Here is an 18,826-nt window from a genome sequence, read left to right as displayed (position 1 = left end):
CTAACAAAGAAGTGTTAGTCGCATCGGACTCTGCGAACCGATGCACCATAGCCTGCCAGGCTCCTCTGTCCATGGGATTCTCCAGGGAAGAATACTGGAGTGGGTAGCCATTCTCTTCTCCAAGGGATCTTCCTAACCCAGGGGTCAAACCCAGGTCCCCTGCATTGCAGGCAGATTCTTTACCAGCTAAGCCACCAGGGAATCCCAACCAAAAAAAGTAAATCCCCTACAACCAGTTCCCTGTTGTGGGAGACTCCTGCGGCGGCACACATGTCAACTACTCTGCAGTCACGTGGAGTGTCCTCTCCCTGGAGGTACCTCCAGTCACCTCCTGAATTACATTACCACTTCCACTTCTTTACATTTTTATTAATTTCACAAGTTGGAGGCAGAAGGCATAGATAAAGAGCGGCCCAAAATGTAATCTATGGTGGTTCTAGGGAAAGATCATCTGAAAATTTTACCATCTGCTACCACTTATAGAAATTTAGAGCTGAGAAACAGAAATTTCACCATCTGCTACCACTTAAAAGAAATTTAGACTTCTAAGATCACTCTTGACTAAAGTCCCTGCAACTCAGTGCTTATTTCTAGAGCCCCCTGGCTGGCAGAGCCTAGGAGGAGGGCCAGAACTGCCAGATTAGTCTTCTGCTTTTTCTGGGCAAATTCTGCCACATTTGAAACGATCAACAGGAGGCAGGAATTTTCCCCCAAAAGGTAAAACAGCAGAGAGACTGAAGGAAGGGTTCCCCTTTCCTTGTGACTCCCAGTGACAAAGAAAACCTTCTTCCTCCAGGGAGCTACAGTTACCTTGCTTCATATTTGGAAATTAGTTTGCAACCTTTCATACCCTAATATACTCGAAAGTCTTAGGGATGACGCATCTGAGAGACACTAGGAGAAGCAACATGAGTTCTCCTGGTATCAGGAAAAGATTCTGTAAAATTAGATTTCAGTAAGCATTCACAAGAACAGGAGTAAGTGACCCCACAAGATATACTGCAGGCTTGCTAGAAAACAGGAACTTCCCAAAGCCTAGCTTGAAACCAAGGTGCTTTTTAAACCTGTTACACTTCAATCTGCCCTGCCTCTGATCATGAGCTTCGCGAGAGCACAGAAACAACCCGTGGGCTGTCTAAAGGTTGCCAAATTGCTGACACTTGTGCCGAATCACACACCTACTGCTGAACCTAAGCTTAGTGGTCAAAAAGAATTCAGAAAAATGTCGCAGAAAACAGACAAGCCAAAGAGTCCTGAGGCATGGATTCGGGTATTGGCACTGTCATTTATGTGCCATGTGACCTTAGCCAAATCACTTCAGCTCCCTGGGCCATCATCCTCTAAAATGCAAACAGTAAACTATCCTTGCAGGATTTTATAAAAATTAAATAACAGATGTGAAAGCACATTATGAATATCTTGAATTAATCCCTCTCTGATGCTCTGCCTACTAAAACAAAAAAGTTCTTATCCCCCAAAACACGTTTCTTTAAAAAAAAAGAACTCTGCTTACCTCAGAAAGCATTTCTCAACGTAGTTAGTAAATGAATCTTAGCCTGTCACAGGCGTTTACAACTTCGCAAGTCTGACAGCACATAAACTGTACTCTGCTTTTGGTATTTAAGCGTATGTCCTTGTTTGTCCTAAGAAATTTCTCTTGCCTTGCAGATTACATGAAAGAATCCGTGTGCAGTTCTAGCACTTGTTCCTTGAATAGCAGTGAAAACCCTTATGCCACAATTAAGGACCCACCCATCCTCACCTGCAAGCTTCCAGAAAGCAGCTATGTAGAAATGAAGTCGCCTGTGCACAGGGGGTCTCCGTACACAGATATGCCATCCTTGTCGACATCTAATAAAAATATATATGAAGTTGGTAGGTGTCTCAAATAAGTAACTTAGTGAAAGCAGGGCATCAGTGCAGCATCTGAAGTCAAATCAGCCCTCTCCAGTCCCCATTTTGAAAACATCCCCTTCTTTTGTTGTTTTTTTAAGGAATTCAAAGTGAACTGTCTTTTGCAGGACCTCTATCCACTCTTATACAAGAAATTAAATTCTTGTGCCAACTCTGCTTTTTAAAAAACACTAACTATGAAGCAGAAATACTGGGGGTGGGGAGCTGATACACACACACACACACACACACACATACACCTCAACTGATTGTTGACACAAATTCCTGTTTAAAACAGAAAACAATCAGAACAGTTAGTAAGTTTTGAAATTATCTTGTTCTACTTTCTCCCAGTTGAATCCATGTCCCTGGGTTCACTGATAAGACTCCTACCGCTAAGGTAGGAGGGATATTCTAAGGTCCCTTGGTTTTGACCAGAGCTTGGGATTCTGACAACACACTCACTTAAATTTTCAATCTCTTGAACAAGCCTCAGTCCTAACCCTCATACACTTATCCTAAGTCCTTGGTTTCTCTCCCCACCAAGTTAAATAGAATTCTCTTCCCCCGCCCAACGAGGCAACTAAAGCTAATCTGTTCTCTGAACTCATTTTTCACTATATTCCTTAGAGCCCACAGTCAGTGTGGTCCAAGAAGGCCGCGGTTGTAACTCCAGCTATATCCAGAATCCATACGACCTACCTAGGAACAGCCATATTCCTGGTCATTATGACCTCCTCCCAGTAAGAAAGAGCCCTGCCAGTGGGCCATCCCAGGACAAGCAGTCTTAAGAGGGATAAGCCTCTCTCTTGCAATGTGCTCTGCTGAATATTCTGACTCTCTGAAAGAAGACAATCCCTTGACTTGAAATAATGGTACCGACTGACTCCAGCTGCGTATTAGTTATAACATTCACCTGGAACTAAAGAAGAGCTTCCAAGGGACTGGGTTAATTGTTCAAAAAGTCTGTTCTCAAAATCAAAATCTACCACCCACCCACCCCCACCCCCACCCCCAAATGCTCTGGATGATATGATCTTTGAAAACATTTAAGATACAGCTACTCATCAACATCAGCTAGATATATATATTATCTGAAACATGCTGCTTAGAAAGCACGTAGAATAGGTTTTACCAACTTTCCTAAGAGGAAAGGGAACTGGGGAGGTGAGGGGACTACTTTGAGGCACCTGAAATGTATATGTATCTTTAGTTCCTCAATTATCTGCTTTATTGCTGAAGATAATTAGTACATAGACACAAACTGTGTTAACATCAATCCTAAAGCACCTGCACATGCATGTCAGGTCAAATGAATGACAATAGCCAAGCTTACAGAGTTTCATATATAGTCTAATGCTGACAACTTCAATTTTTTTTTAAATAAAACTTTAAGAAATACAAATTAACTCTCCCTCTTCTGCCCCTGGTAGTAGTAGAAGAAAAAGTTTCCAGAGCGCAGCAGCCTCTTTCAGTCAAACAATGATTTCTAAGCCAGCTTTACCAAATCTTGCCAATTCAAAGTTCAAGAACACTGCAAGCCGATCCCGGCCTTGTTGTATCTCCTTAGCTATCCAATTCCTGAGTCATTTCATATGAAATAAAACTCTGAGATGATGCCTTTCAGCAAGCAGTCATAGACTGGTAAGAATTAAGTATCCCTACAAATGGTTATTTGGCCTCCCGAGTTTATTTTGGTTGGCATTCCTTGACTCAGAAAAGTACATGCTTTCAAGCATTTCTTCACAAATCTTGAGCTTGATGTAGTATGGAACCTAAAACTGCAGGAGATTCGACTCCCATTTTTAGGAAGCAGAAATCCACTTCCTAAAAGCAGATATAGGAAGTTTAAGTTGTTAAAGTGTATTATGCTTTCTGATGGAACTAAATGAAATGATTAAAGAATGGACTGTAACAAATTACTGTGACATGATGTAAAAACTACGTATATGAACTACTTCCACCTTCCAAGCACCACCTGAGACAGCCAAAAATGTATTACAACAGCTTAATGCCCCCGATTCCAGTAGTTGGTGTATCTATATGCTCCACTTTAATGAATATAAGTAAACAAGAGCTCAGATGGGTCAAAAAGCCGCCACTCCCAAGCCCTGAGGAGGACCTCCTCACAAGAACTGAACACCCAAAGGGCAAACTGAGAAAACCAACAGCCACCCCAATACCACTCCATTCCCTGATTAACAGTCCAGGCCATAAAAAATACTTCCAAACAGGTATATAGAAGAGGAACCAAGTGACTGTACATGACTGCAAAGCTGGAACAGCTCTACAGGAAATGTGGGAGTTCTGCAGCCCTTGACACACACTGGAAGTCTGCCATGGAACCCATTAGTTTGGGCAATAACCAGCAAAAGCAAGAAAATAAATGAGTAAATCCTCCCTCCCCCACTTCACTCAAGGCGCAAACAAAATTTTATTGTTAGGGGAAAACATAACACTTACATGAATGCTGCATGTGTGCATGGGAGCAAGTGATCAGCAATAGCAGATTTACTTTCCAAAAAGCCTTATTAAAATATAAATACCTGAAAATTACTTTGTAGGCCCAAGGAAATGTTTCTCATACATACGTAGAAATATAGATAAGAGACTTACCTCGGTATTTCAGGGCAACAAGTGCTCAAGTATCTTGTCAAGTAAGGATCTAGAAGCATGGTGAAGTCAGATCAACAAGAAAGAACGTGTCCCAGTCCCAGGTTTTACCTTCTTCCCTCACCCTGCGTGTACAATAACTGCTGCCTGGCAAACAGCAAACAAGCAGCATCACTCAAGTTTCAAGTTGCACCTCTTTTTTGCTGAGTATCTTCTGGGCAAAATTCAGCAAGAGATGACATGGTGAATTGCAAAAGCACTGGGTCAAGATTAGTGTAACTTGCCCTCTCTGGGTTCCTTTTTTTCCCCATGTATTAAAAAAAAAGGGAGAAGCAGAGAAAGGCAAGGGAGCTCCAACCCTAGCTCTAGTATTCTATGATTTTCAAAGAAATGTAATACAACTCAAATCAGGCAATACAATGGAGAAGGGAAAGGCAGAGGGTGTGATTAATCTACTGTGACAATAGCAGCTTCACATAGCTAAAAGTTACTGATAAAAGGCATTTCAATCTAAGAGAGCAACTGCTAGGAACTTCTGTCTAGCACTGTCACAAACAGGTTCATGGTCAACCTAAACACGTGCACTGTGCATCATATTGGCAACTTGGAAAAATCTGTTCCATTACTTTACAGAAATTAAGTTTTGACTCAGTGATGTGCATACAATTCAAATGAATAAGAAAAACACAATTATTGTACAATAGCATAATGCAACTGTGAAATGGCAATACTTTTTTAAACAATCCAGATTTGTAATATATTTGTTCACTGTGCAAAGGGATCATACCTTGTACAAAATAAAGTGGATTTCTCAAACTAATTTAACAAGAATGCCTACTGTTGTGCTGCACACTGAAAATGTGTCTATAATCTACACCTTAGGTTTAAAGGTACAACTAACCTACATTTTGTGTGGTCACTCTAGAGAGCCAGAAAAGTGAAAATCATCCTGATAAGGGTTTGCAAATAAAAGTGAAACGGTTCTATCAAAGTTATAAAAGAGTCTTTTCCTTTAAAGTAACAAATGGGAACAACACATTCATGCCCCAAAACGGTGAAAAACTGCACACACATCAGTATACTCAAATAGAGAATTTCTCTGCTTTCACAAATATCTGGACTCAAAGACAAGTACTACAACTTGTGCTCAGCTCCAGAGGCACAAAGGTACTTCTATGGAAAGGAATAAAGGCAAGTGTAATGGCCACCTAATTTGTATAAGTGCAATGAATAGCTGTGGAGAAGGAAATGGCAACCCACTCCAGTGTTCTTGCCTGGAGAATCCCAGGGATGGGAGAGCCTGGTGGGCTGCCGTCTATGGGGTCGCACAGAGTTGGACACAACTGAAGTGACTTAGCAGTTAGCAATGAATAGCTGTCTGCCAATAGAAGTTATCACCCACTATAGGACACTGGGTGCATCTGTTTTAGGATCTTTTAAAACATATGCTTGCGACCTAACTGGTAAAGAAGCAGCAGAATTAACTTTGTAATAAAATACAGATGCTAAAAATAGCTTACTGAATGCATTCAATGGTGTATGTTTAAAATTTCTCCCTTATATTTTCAAAATTGTATATGTACTCCTCATACTTAAGCCAAACTAAAGCCTTTCAACTTGTCTGTCAGTTCACAATCTTTAATGTGGTAGTCAAGTCAACTTAATAAAATGCCTATCCAATCCCAAAGAAAGGCAATCCCAAAGAAGGCTCAAACTACTGCACAACTGCACTCATCTCATACGCTAGTAAAGTAATGCTCAAAATTCTCCAAACCAGGCTTCAGCAGTACGTGAACCGCGAAATTCCAGATGTTCAAGCTGGTTTTAGAAACTGCAGAGGAACCAGAGATCAAATTGCCAACATCCACTGCATCATGGAAAAAGCGAGAGTGTTCCAGAAAAACATCAATTTCTGCTTTGACTATGCCAAAGCCTTTGACCAAGAAACTGTGAAAAATTCTGAAAGAGATGGGAGTAACAGACCAGATGACCTGCCTCTTGAGAAACCTATATGCAGGTCAGGAAGCAACAGTTAGAACTGGACATGGAACAACAGACTGGTTCCAAATAGGAAAAGGAGTACGTCAAGGCTGTATATTGTCACCCTGCTTATTTAACTTCTATGCAGAGTACATCATGAGAAACACTGGACTGGAAGAAGCACAAGCTGGAATCAAGATTGCTGGGAGAAATATCAACAACCTCAGATATGCAGATGACACCATCCTTATGGCAGACAGTGAAGAGGAACTAAAAAACCTCTTGCTGAAAGTGAAAGAGGAGAGTGAAAAAGCTGGCTTAAAGCTCAACATTCAGAAAACGAAGATCATGACATCTGGTCCCATCACTTCATGGGAAATGGATGGGGAAACAGTGGCAGACTTTATTTTTGGGGGTTCCAAAATCACTGCAGATGGTGACTGCAGCCAAGAAATTAAAAGACGCTTACTCCTTGGAAGAAAAGTTATGACCAATCTAGATAGCATATTTAAAAGCAGAGATATTACTTTGCCAACAAAGGTCCGTCTAGTCAAGGCTATGGTTTTCCAGTAGTCATGTATGGATGTGAGAGTTGGACTGTGAAGAAAGCTGAGCGCCGAAGAATTGATGCTTTTGAACTGTGGTGTTGGAGAAGACTCTTGAGAGTCCCTTAGACTGCAAGGAGATCCAACCAGTCCATTCTAAAGGAGACCAGTCCTGGGTGTTCATTGGAAGGACTGAGGCTGAAGCTGAAAACTCCAGTACTTTGGCTACCTCATGCGAAGAGCTTACTCACTGGAAAAGCCCCTGATGCTGGGAGGGATTGTGGGCAGGAGGAGAAGGGACGACCGAGGATGAGATGGCTGGATGGCATCACCAACTCGATGGACATGAGTTTGAGTGAACTTCGGGAGTTGGTGATGGACAGGGAGGCCTGGAGTGCTGAAATTCATGGGGTCGCAAAGAGTCGGACACGACTGAGCAACTGAACTGAACCAAAAATAATGTATTTTTGCAATTTAGAAATTAAGACTCATTCAGAAAAGATGTAACAGACAATCCTCAAAACAGGGAGGCTGGGACTTTGACATCTAAGTGAAAGATAATACATAATCAAGAGTTGTAAGGTATCTACTGAGAATAATAGTGTTTTAAGTCTACGACTATAAGACTCAGAATACCACGCAATACCATAAATGATAAAGGCAGCAGGTTGTGCACTCAATCACTGCAAGCTGTGCATTCAATACAGAAGATTCTAGAATGATACTACTAGCCATTCATGAAGCCAGAGGAAAGACAGAAGAGGCCCAATTCATCTGTATATAGCAATAGATAGAAAATCTCAGAAGGGGTGGATGATAGCTACATAAAGGATTCATTAGACTATTATTTATATTTGCATATAACAATTATTAGGGCTTCCCAGGTGGCTCAGTGGTATAGAATCCTCCTGCCAATACAGGGAATGTGGGTACAATCCCTGGACTGGGAAGATCCCCCAGAGAAGGAAATGGCAACCCACTTCAGTGTTCTTGCCTGGGAAATCCCTTGGAGAGAGGAGTCTGGTGGGCTACCATCCATGGGATCACAAAGAATCAGACTGAGCACGCATGTAACAATTGCTATGTACTATTTATGTAGTAATTTTCGATAAATTTTTTTTAAGATGCTTAATCTAAATGGTAATTCTCAGACTACAACTCCCAAGCTAAACTGGAATGAACCCTAGGATTTGGCCCTTCACTCTTTCCCATGCTCCTTCTTTATTGTTTCAACACAGGGTTGTAGGAGAGATAAACATTAGGAATATTAAGTATGAACAAAGCACCTTCACTACCTTTGTGGTTCTTACAATAGAGCAGGAATAAATAGAGGGCCCTGGTGATTCAGTGGGGTGGTGACTATATATTTCCTTCATTCTAGCTTTCTGCAAAGCTAGAAAGACTCTGAGCAGTAGTCCAGTCCAAACCCACAGGAGGAGGAAACTCTAGTCTATAGCACAAGTTGTCAGATTACCTCTTCATTCCAGTTTCTGCCTCCAAGGCCACTGTTTAGCCTAGTAGATGGCCCTGCAGAGCCTTGGGAGCGAGTGCTGAAAGCAGTCATCTTGCTCATTTGGATAGGGATAACGTGGTCTGAGATTCTGTGGTCTGAGGCAAGGTTAAGTTACATTGACTGAAACACAGAAAAGGAATCCTGTTGGCTATTTGCACCACCATCACTGGTATTAATAACACAGTAGTTAACAGCCAATACACATGACATCTGTGCCAGGACCTATCAATTCTATGCTTAATTATATTAAATAATTCAATTCAAATGTGGAGACTACTAATAATTAGATTACTAATAGCCAATAATGCCAATTATATCATGTGTGTGAACACACAAACCTATACACTTGGATTTAATCATTGGTTCTTTTGGAATCAGTCCATGAACTCATCTACCTTACTAGATTCTTCTTAGAGATAATAATATTAAAAAAATTAAAACACAGAAGTTTTTAAAGGTTCTCTCTCCCAAACACAAATATATTTCAAAGTATATATTAAAAGCCAACGGAATTTTAACAGTAAAAGCCCAAAAAACAAGCAATTCTCAGTTCACAGTTGACAATGCAGCCCCTCAAGTGTTTCTCCCCCCATAGTACATACGGTACTTTGATGCATATTGCTGAAACACAGTCATTCTGCAAATGTTCTGAAAGCTTTTGTCATATTTAATGGCATTAACATAGGATTTTAATCAAGTTATTGTAAGACCAAAAACATCTTGCAAAGTGTACATCTGACTTTAACTTAGCTATTAAATTTAAATTTTAGTTAGAATGTATAATAACTTGGCTCTAGTACCTGAAAAACACATACATTCATAGGATTACTGAATCAAAGCTAGGATACACCCCCAAAAGGATCTAATCCAGTCCCCTGGAGAAAGTGAGGCTCAGAAAGACAATGACTAGAAGACCTGTGACTCATATCCAAGTTTTGTCACCCACTCTATTATACCTACCATGTTCAACCCTTTACCTCAGAATTTAACATACTTTCTAATTGTATGCCTAGTATCAACTTTCTTTCAAATATTATTTCTCTACCCAATTCGATTTTTAGGAAAATGGATACTTCAATAAAAATTCTCTCTCAGTCTAATCCTGATGGTCTCCTTTACTTAAATGGTAGTCAAGGCTGTGGTTTTTCCAGTGGTCATGTATGGATGTGAGAGTTGGACTATAAAGAAAGCTGAGCGCTAAAGAACTGATGCTTTTGAACTGTGGTGTTGGAGAAGACTCTTGAGAGTCCCTTGGACTGCAAGGAGATCAGTCCTGGGTGTTCTTTGGAAGGACTGACGCTGAGGCTGAAACTCCAATACTTTGGCCACCTGATGCCAAGAGCTGACTCATTTGAAAAGACCCTGGGAAAGATTGAGGGTAGGAGGGGAAGGGGACGACAGAGGATGAGATGGTTAGATGACATCACTGACTGAATGGACATAGGTTTGGGTGGACTCCAGGAGTTGGTGATGGACAGGGAGGCCTGGTGTGCTGTGGCTCATGGGTTCGCAAAGAGTTGGACACGACTGTGTGACTGAAGTGAACGACATTAGCATTTTCTATTAGTTCATTGTTACCATCAGCCTCCTACAATTTAAGACATTAGAATGACAACTCCAGTTTATTTGGCATATTGTATAGATGAGCGGAAAAGCTGACCTGCCAAATCCCAGGAAGGAAGGCAGCTCCAGTACTGACCCAACCAGGACAGAAAGCAGCTTTGGGGCACTGGTTTGACTGTTATGCTAACCCACTAAATGTAACAGTGAAAGAAGGTCCTTTCATAGGTTTTGTTCATCTTTTTTTTCCACATAGAGAATAGATATCCTTATGAATTTCGCATGACTGTGCATATTTTGTTTTGAATTTTTTTTCTCAGGCTTATGATGTTTGTGAGACATCAAATATCCAGCCTTCATTTTTTTCCTTTAAAAAAAAAAAAACTCCAGAAATTAAAATTTAAAAGGTTGGAATTAAGTTCTAAATTATCCACCTAACCTTTGAATTATTCTGCTTCCAATGTTGGCCAAAACTATCTGAACAGTAGAGCTTTTCTTTTTCTAGATAGAAGAGATGATCACAGTAGCTCAAGCCACTGAGAGCACTTGCATTCTCTCAAGTACAAATCACTGACAAATATTAGGATGTCTATTTCCCCAATGACGAAATAAACATGACTAGCTCTAATGAGCATTCCCAACTCTTTTAAGATTCTTGTCTACCTGCAGAACCCTTTGGCCTAAGTCACCAACTGATACCTCTCCTGAGAATTAGAATTTCGTATTCTCAATGTAACGACTAAAGAAATTCACCCATACTGAATAATTACTACTACTGGACAGAAATCATAAGTAGCATTTTCAGAATGACGACATACAAGTTTAAATAAAGTCAAGATGGCTAAGTGACTTTTCAGGACAATAAAATAGGTTTTTAGAAATTCAAAGTAAATGAAAAGCAAGGTCCAAAAGCAAAATACTTCTCAACTTAGATTGTCATAATATTTAAAAACTAATGTTTCTTGAGACAGTCCGTCTCCTGAGATACTATTGACGATGAAGATACTTCTTGAAACGCAATCAAATTCATTTTCTAACACTGCTTAAGGTTTCCTGGAATTCTCCCAAGATCCAATCATGCCCAAGGCAACATTAACTCTATACTTGGTAAAAATTCAAAGTTACTTTATTCATTTTCAATTCACTATCTAGTCTCTCCTCTTAAAAAATTTTGTAAAAACTTAACTACCAATTTTGAGTAAAAAGCGATGGAGCCTCTTCTTGGGTCACGTGACAATGTTACATACCAAAGTACAGAGATTACTTTCCTGATGCTTTTGGTAATACTTTTTCCAAGAATAATTGAACTCTATGTCTAAAATCAAAGCTGAATTCACATAATGATGCCTCCAATTCAATAGTTTACTCTGTTATCCAAGGACCTATGTGCTTATCATCAGAAGCAAATATTTCATGGCTACATCCAAAGCACTCAAAGGACAAATATAATCTGACAACATAAAGAATAGTCCCCCTATAACTGTTTATTAGAATGTGAATATATTCCAAATCAGTAACTTAAAAAAAAAAATCAAGTTACAGAGCATGCATAAAATACAAAGTAGCAATTTACAAGGAGATAGTAGTATCTTCATAACCAATACACCAAAATAATAGAAGGGCTACAAAGGAAAACTAAACAGACTGACCACAGCAATGCCTTCCGTGCACCCCACACGTCATGAGCACCGCAAAAGACAGAAGATTAACTATGAAACATAGTAATCTAGGCAAGCCCACACACATGTATATTTTGGGGATATTCCACCATCCTGAATAGTATCACTTTAGTTGACACAACTTTCAGAACATTTCAGAGTTAAGTGCTTAATATTATCCACAAAAAAAAAAAAAAAAAACCTAAATATTAGTGTGCACATTTCGGAATGAAAAATGAGTTGCTCCATTGATTTCAATAATGTAGTGGAAGAAAACTTTCAGGTTTGTACAATGCCTAAATGCATTCTATTTAAACTCAAGGTACTATTTCATCTTATATACTAAAAGAATACATGCCTTTTAAGTGGTACCACTTGAGCAGAAATTAACCTCTCTTGTATTCTTTAACATACTGAAACCAGATATTTAACTGGACTATATTCCATAATATTCTACAAAACTCAAAATCAGCATTGTTAAAATAATTATCCATGCCTACTGTGGCTATGGTGGTAAAACTAGGTTGCGTTTACCGGAAGGGTTTTAAGACAAAATTAACACTTCGTCATCAGATACTAAGAGCATTAAACCAGTTGTTGCTTGAGCAATAAAATGCCACATAATATACTGCTGGGAAATTAGAGAAGTTAAATGACCCGGGCTGCCTGATCACTGTAACAGAGGCACCTCAGATGGAATTCCACCAGTCTCTCCGGTTCCCAGCCTGCCAGGCAGCATTGTGTGACTTATGGCCCCGTAACCATGCTACTACTGAAATCATCAGTCTTTTGTGTTTATTAAGATAATTCTTGTCCAGAAAAAAGTGTTCCCCCCTCTCTAATCAACTTTGATGTTTACAAAAATTAAAAAACAAAATTTACTAAACTACATAACCCTATTAAGGCATTTTAGAAATTGACTTCCAGAATAATGGAAAATTTATAAGCTCTCAAAATTCTGCTATGTTTATAGGGCAATTCTTAGATTTATGGAAATATACTCTGCACTGAGAGAAGAGTATGTTAATTATAAGCTGCTCTGTGGCAAAATGATAGCTTATTTCTACAGTCTTCTAAATTTGATTTAATCAAGACCAATAGGTCTGAGCTTCAAGGGATCAAGTTATATTATGTCCTACAGTGACAGCTTCCATGATGAAAAGTAAACAATAACTGAGGAATCCAAACATTCAGTTTATTAAACTAAGGCTAGTGAAGCCATAGCATGAAAAAAAGCTGCAGTCATTCGGGACAAATGGATGATTTTATAAAGCTAAAGTCAAAAGACTTGAGACATGGAAAAATTCATAAGTATGAGGAAGTAATAAAACACAAAAATGACCACAAGAATTACAAATATATTTAAATCTCAGACCTGGGAATTGGACTATACACAGCCTTCTAGGGGAGAAGAGAAACGCCTTATATGTTCTGACAGCACTGCACCTTTGGCTTGTTTTCAGTGGTTGGTGGAACATGAATAGGAACCACATTGTTGCTTGGAGACATGTCATTTTCACGTCTGTCTGACATTTGCTTCTGAGAAACAATGCGGTATATCTCTGAGGGGGAAAAAAAAGAAACAGCAATACTCACTGTGAACAGACCCATAAATCAGTGATTAAAAATTAAACATACACAGAGGTAGACGTTATATTCACAAGAGGAAAAAAATGCAAATAAACTGAACAGAGACTGCATATAGTCAAAGCTCTTTTTTCAACCAGCCACTGATCAGTCAACCCATTATTTCACAATTTTCCTTAAGGTAAGAACAGAAACAAAGGCTTTCCATTCCAGAGGGAAAGGTTTACCAATCAGTTAGATAAATCTTGGTCTAAAGAGATTATATACTTTATGGGCTTAGATCTAAATTTCTAACCTTATCAAAAAAACCTACATATATTGACACTGTACCACAGAAAAATATCTAAATCTGCATTATCAGACCCAGTAGGTATTTCTGTATGTAGTGAAGAATACAACTTCATAAACAAGTCAAAATCCCAAAGAACTCTTAGAAAAGAATGGAAAGATAATGTGTATCAATGCCTCCTGAACTAAAGTTAAATTGCAATGAGATAATTATTCAAAACAGGCAACTTAAGATTTTCTATGACACTTGGCAAAACTAACTGTTTAGCATCCACCTCTTCCACTAAATGTCCCCTGCCATATCAGTAAGCAGAAGATGCTGGGGCCATCAGCCACCACACCCACCCCCTCTCCCCAACGAAGCACCCTGAGGGAACTGAGGATGGAGAAAAGTAATATACTGGCACTAGCTAGTTAAGGTGCACATCAAAAGAATGATTTCAGACTTCCCATACATAGGAAAGCCCTAAACTCATTAACTTGAGATGTCTGGTTTTCTTCAGTTTTGAATCCAGACTACCTGATTTTTGTTCCAAAACCTCCTATATATCCTGGTTCCTCTCCTAACTCTTCTGAACAGTTCCTCAAAGCTATCTGAGAGGCTGCCTCCTGGACTTAGGGCCTCAGCAAGTCCACCAAAAAAAAAATGTAATTCTCAACTTTCAGATTGTGCCTTTTTTGTCTATCAACAAACTATAAGGACCAAAACTGTACTATTCACTGCTGTATCCCCAGCATATTAGGTTGGTGCAAAAGTAACTGTAGTTTTGCATTGTTGAACTTCATCATTTGATACTGAAACACATTCTTAAATAAATGTGGTTATCAGTTCAGTCACTCAGTCACGTCCAACTCTCGTGACCCCATGGACTGCAGCACGCCAGGCTTCCCTGTCCATCACCAACTCCTGGAGCTTGCTCAAACCCATGTCCTTCGAGTTGGTGATGCCATCCAACTATCTCATCATCTGTCGTCCCTTTCTCCTCCTACCTTCAATCTTTCCCAGGTCAGGGTCTTTTCCAATGAGTCAGTTCTTCATATCAGTGGCTGAAGTACTGGAGCTTCATCTTCAGCATCAGTCCTTCCAATGACTATTCAGGACTGATTTCCTTTAGGATGGACTGGTTTGATATCCTTGCTCAAAGGTTATGTTACATATCATTTTAATGCACATTTCTTGCATTTTTTTTTTTTTTGGCTAATGACTTATTACTTGCTATTTATATTTATTTTAGACGTGGCAAATATTAGACAAAAAGCAAATTTGAGTGATTTTTATTCAAGTTCAAAATGGGCTGTAAACCAGTGGAGGCAGCTCGCAGCATCAACAATGTGCTTGGCCTAGGAATTGCTAATGAACGTACACTGCAGTGGTGGTTCAAGAAGTTTTGTAAAGGAGATGAGAGCCCTGAAGATGAGAACCACAGTGGCTGACCTTTAGAAGTTGACAATGACCAATTGAGAGGATCACCAAAGTTGATCCTCTTACAACTACTTGAGAACTTCCTGAAGAACTCGACATCAACCATTCTACGGTCATTCAACATTTGAAGCAGATTGGAAAGGTGAATAAGCTAAGTAAGTGGGTGCCTCATGAATGGACTGAAAACTTTTTAAAAACATTGTTTTACAGCGTCTTCTCCTATCCTAAGCAACAACAACAAACCATTTCTCCATCAGAAATTGTGACATGTGATGAAAAGTGAATTTTAGATGTCAACCAATGACAACCAGCTCAGTGACTGGACCAAGAAGCTCCAAAGCACTTCCCAAAGCCAAACTTACACCAAAGAGGGGTCCTTGTCACTGTTTGGTGGTCTGCTGCCAGTCTGATCCACTACAGCTTCCTGAATCCCAGCAAAACCATAATATGTGAGAAGCATGCCCAGCAATTAGATGAGATGCATGGAAAACTGCAATGCCTGAAGCCAGCATCAGTCAACAGGATGGGTCCAACTGTTTTCCATGACAAAGCCCAACCGCATATCGCACAACCAAACGCTTCAAAAGTTGAACGAACTGGACCACGGAACTTTAGCCTCATCTGCCATATTCACCTGACCTCTCAACAACTGATTACTACTTCAAGTATCCTGAAAATTTTTTTCCAGGAAAGTGCTTCCACAACCAGCAGGATGCAGAAAATATCTTCCAAGGTCTGCTGAATCCCAAAGCACAGATTTTTAATGCTACAGGAATAAAAAACACTTATTTCTCGTTGACAAAAATGTGCTGATTGTAATGGTTCCTAGTTTGATTAATAAAGATGTGTTTGAGCCTAGTTATAATGACTTAAAATTCACAGTCCAAAACTGCAATTATGTTTGCACCAACCTAACAGTAGGGGATCGATAACTAAGTACATGAATAAATTATTATTAAATTCCTCTACAGCAAGTTATTGTTGTTCAATTGGTAAGTCATACCCAACTCTTTGCAACCCCATAGGCTGCAGCATGCCAGGCTTCCCTGTCCTTCACTATCTCCTGGAGTTTGCTCAAAATCATGTCCTACAGCAAGTATCCTTATTTAATAAATAATTATATTTTTAATAAATTGGTCTTACAGTGCACTGCCTAAAAGTAGCTCCTGCTGACTATCTAAACTCCTTACAAAGAATATATCTTACTTTGTTTTCACATTGCTTCCTCAGAAAAAAATACCCTCTAAAAGTAAGGGAATTCTAAACATGGGGCAGACTGACATGATATGCCTCCTATTATGTGGTACTGTGAAGTATAACATATTCCTATGAATGACACCTATGTATGCCTAACAAAAAATGTTTAAAATGAAGTTATCACGAGAAAATACTGAGATAAATCCGGACTGAGGGACAGTCTATAAGACAACTGGCCGAGATTCTTTTCTGGCTGTGTCAGGTCTTGGTTGAAGCATATCTTTAGTTGCAGCATGTGTGATCTAGTTCCCAGCACCAGGGATCAAAGCCAGGCCCCACTGCACTGGGACACAGAGCCTGAGCCACTGGACAAGGGAAGTCCCTTGGCCAAGACTCTTCAACAAACGTTAGTCACAAAATACATTAAAAATTGAAAATAAATGCTTTCGATCTGGGCTATGGCCCATCTACATCTAGCTTCTACAAGGGAAGCTACAAGGGCTTCCCTTGTAGCTCAGTTGGTAAAGAATCTGCCTACAGTGCAGGAGACTCAGGTTCAATCCCTGGGTTGGGAAGATCCCCTGGAGAAGGAAATGGCAACCCATTCCAGTATCCTTGCCTGGAAAATCTCATGGACAGAGGAGCCTGGTGGGCTGCAGGCTCTCCTCACAAAGAGTCGGGCACGACTGAGTGACTAACACATGGCCCATCTATTTATATTAAATATGCATTAACTGCCTATTTAAATAAATGAAATTTAAAATCCAATTCCTCAGTCCAATAGCCACATTTCAAGTGCTTAATAACAACCTATAGTCAGTGGCTACCCTATTCAGTACCCAAATATGTAACAATTCCATTAATGCAAAGTGTTTTCCTTGACCAGATCCCAGGTTTAAACTGTAAAAACCAAATCTATAAAACACAAATCTGAATACAACTTACACATTAGATAATACTATATGAACATAAAGTTCTTGTATATATGATATTGTGATTATTTTAATATAAAGTTATGAGGTTAAAAAAAAAAGCAGAATCATATTGTTCAAAATGTCCAAGAATACAGCAACCAAATGCAATGTACAAACATCATTTGGATTTTAGTTTGAACTATTAAAATTTGAGACAGGAAGTTTTAATATTGTTTGAGTAATAGAGGACAATGAGGAATTACTGCCAACTTTTAAGTGGTTTTACTGTAACGGGTTTAAATTCTATCTTTTAGATATACATCATGAAATGTTTACAAATGAAATGACATAATACCTTGAATTTGTTTCAAAACAATGGGGGTGGCAGTAGGTGGAAGAAAGACAGGCTCTGAACTGATGGTTATTGATGGCTACATGGGAGCTCATGACAGTGTCCTACTTTTGGCATGCTGAGAATTTTCCATAAGAAAAAGTTAAAGGAAAGAAAATACATTAACTAAACTAATACTTTTTTTTTCCCCAAATTAGAAACTAATGTTCTGAAAGCTGAACAAAAGCAAACTAGAATCAACTGTATATGTAAACTAACAAAGACACTGACAGATAGTGTACCTTCTTATGCTTTTCTGAGGGAGCAGGTGGCTACAATTTATGCTTTAAAAGGTTGACAGTGGTTCAAATAACCAAGAGAAAAAAATGAGATTATAATAAACACTGTTGACTGAGTTGTTTTTTTTTTTTTAAAGGATATGAAGGCAGAGCCTTCATTTACATTCTTTCCATTAAAAGGGGATGGGACTAGAGTATGTCAAAGGTAAAAAGGAAAAATCATTCAATCAGGTGAGTAGCTAAGGACAAAAGATAACCATCAACTTACTATGAAACTAGACTCTTCAGTCTTTATTATGTTTTCTCTCTAATTCCAAATTGGTTGGCTCTTCTTCTTCAAGTACAAATGATTAAATGAGACCCTCTATAAATTTAACTTCTTTACAAGCAGTTTTGAATGTTGTTAGGGGAACCAAAACAAAAAATATTTTACAGGTTCTTACATGAAAAGCAAATACTGGACAAGAGGAAAAAGCAGAGTTCTCAGAGAACACAGAACGTAAATAATTAAAGAGATCTCATTATAAGGAAAAAAAATTTGAGCAGCATTATAAAACTGCCTGCAAGTACTACATACTGTTTGGCAGAAATGGATTACTCCTACATTGCTCCAATCACCAAAAAGATGCCAACCAAGGCAGTGAAGAAAAAGAAACTATTGATCAGAAAATGAGGAGAAAACTTTCTTTCAGGTAGAGTGGGCACTAAGAAGTTACACAAGTAATTTACTTAACATCTCTTGTGGCTGGATGTGTCACTTAGAAAAAAACTTCAATAAGAAAATAGGAAGCAGGTACCTTCAGACGGTAAAGCATCTGCCCACAATGCGCGGGACCTGAGTTCAATCCCTGGGTTGGGAAGATCTCCTGGAGAAGGAAATGGCAACCCACTCCAGTATTCTTGCCTGGAAAATCCCATGGACGGAGGAACCTGGTTAGGCTACAGTCCATGGGGTCACAAAGAGTCGGAGACGACTGAGCGACTTCACTCACTCACCTTCCAGCTGGGATCTGATTAAGGAAGTT

General features: G+C 39.2%; 2 protein-coding genes across 11 annotated transcripts in view; one reads left to right on the top strand and one right to left on the bottom strand.

The window, feature by feature from the left end:
• Positions 1 to 11,682, top strand: part of MEGF11 (multiple EGF like domains 11) — a 398,161-nt gene extending 386,479 nt beyond the window's left edge. For 8 of the 10 annotated variants that reach the window (XM_027971510.3, XM_015096820.4, XM_012180782.5 and 5 more), the window contains one exon: positions 1,669 to 11,682. In XM_027971510.3, the coding sequence (XP_027827311.2) occupies positions 1,669 to 1,892 (224 nt within the window). In that variant the 3' untranslated portion in view covers positions 1,893 to 11,682. The remainder of the gene's footprint in view (positions 1 to 1,668) is intronic. The other 2 variants (XR_006060297.2, XM_015096826.4) reach the window with 2 other exon arrangements.
• RAB11A (RAB11A, member RAS oncogene family) overlaps positions 8,993 to 18,826 on the bottom strand; it is a 22,545-nt gene continuing 12,711 nt past the window's right edge. Inside the window, exon 5 of the mRNA XM_004010248.6 lies at positions 8,993 to 13,324. Coding sequence (XP_004010297.1) covers positions 13,185 to 13,324 — 140 coding nt within the window. The 3' untranslated portion in view covers positions 8,993 to 13,184. The remainder of the gene's footprint in view (positions 13,325 to 18,826) is intronic.

The sequence above is a fragment of the Ovis aries genome, chromosome 7 (genome assembly GCF_016772045.2).
Source record: "Ovis aries strain OAR_USU_Benz2616 breed Rambouillet chromosome 7, ARS-UI_Ramb_v3.0, whole genome shotgun sequence".
In the NCBI taxonomy this organism is placed as follows: domain Eukaryota; kingdom Metazoa; phylum Chordata; class Mammalia; order Artiodactyla; family Bovidae; genus Ovis; species Ovis aries.
The sequence above is the reverse complement of the archived record's forward strand: the minus strand, read 5'-3'. Positions and strand labels throughout refer to the sequence as shown.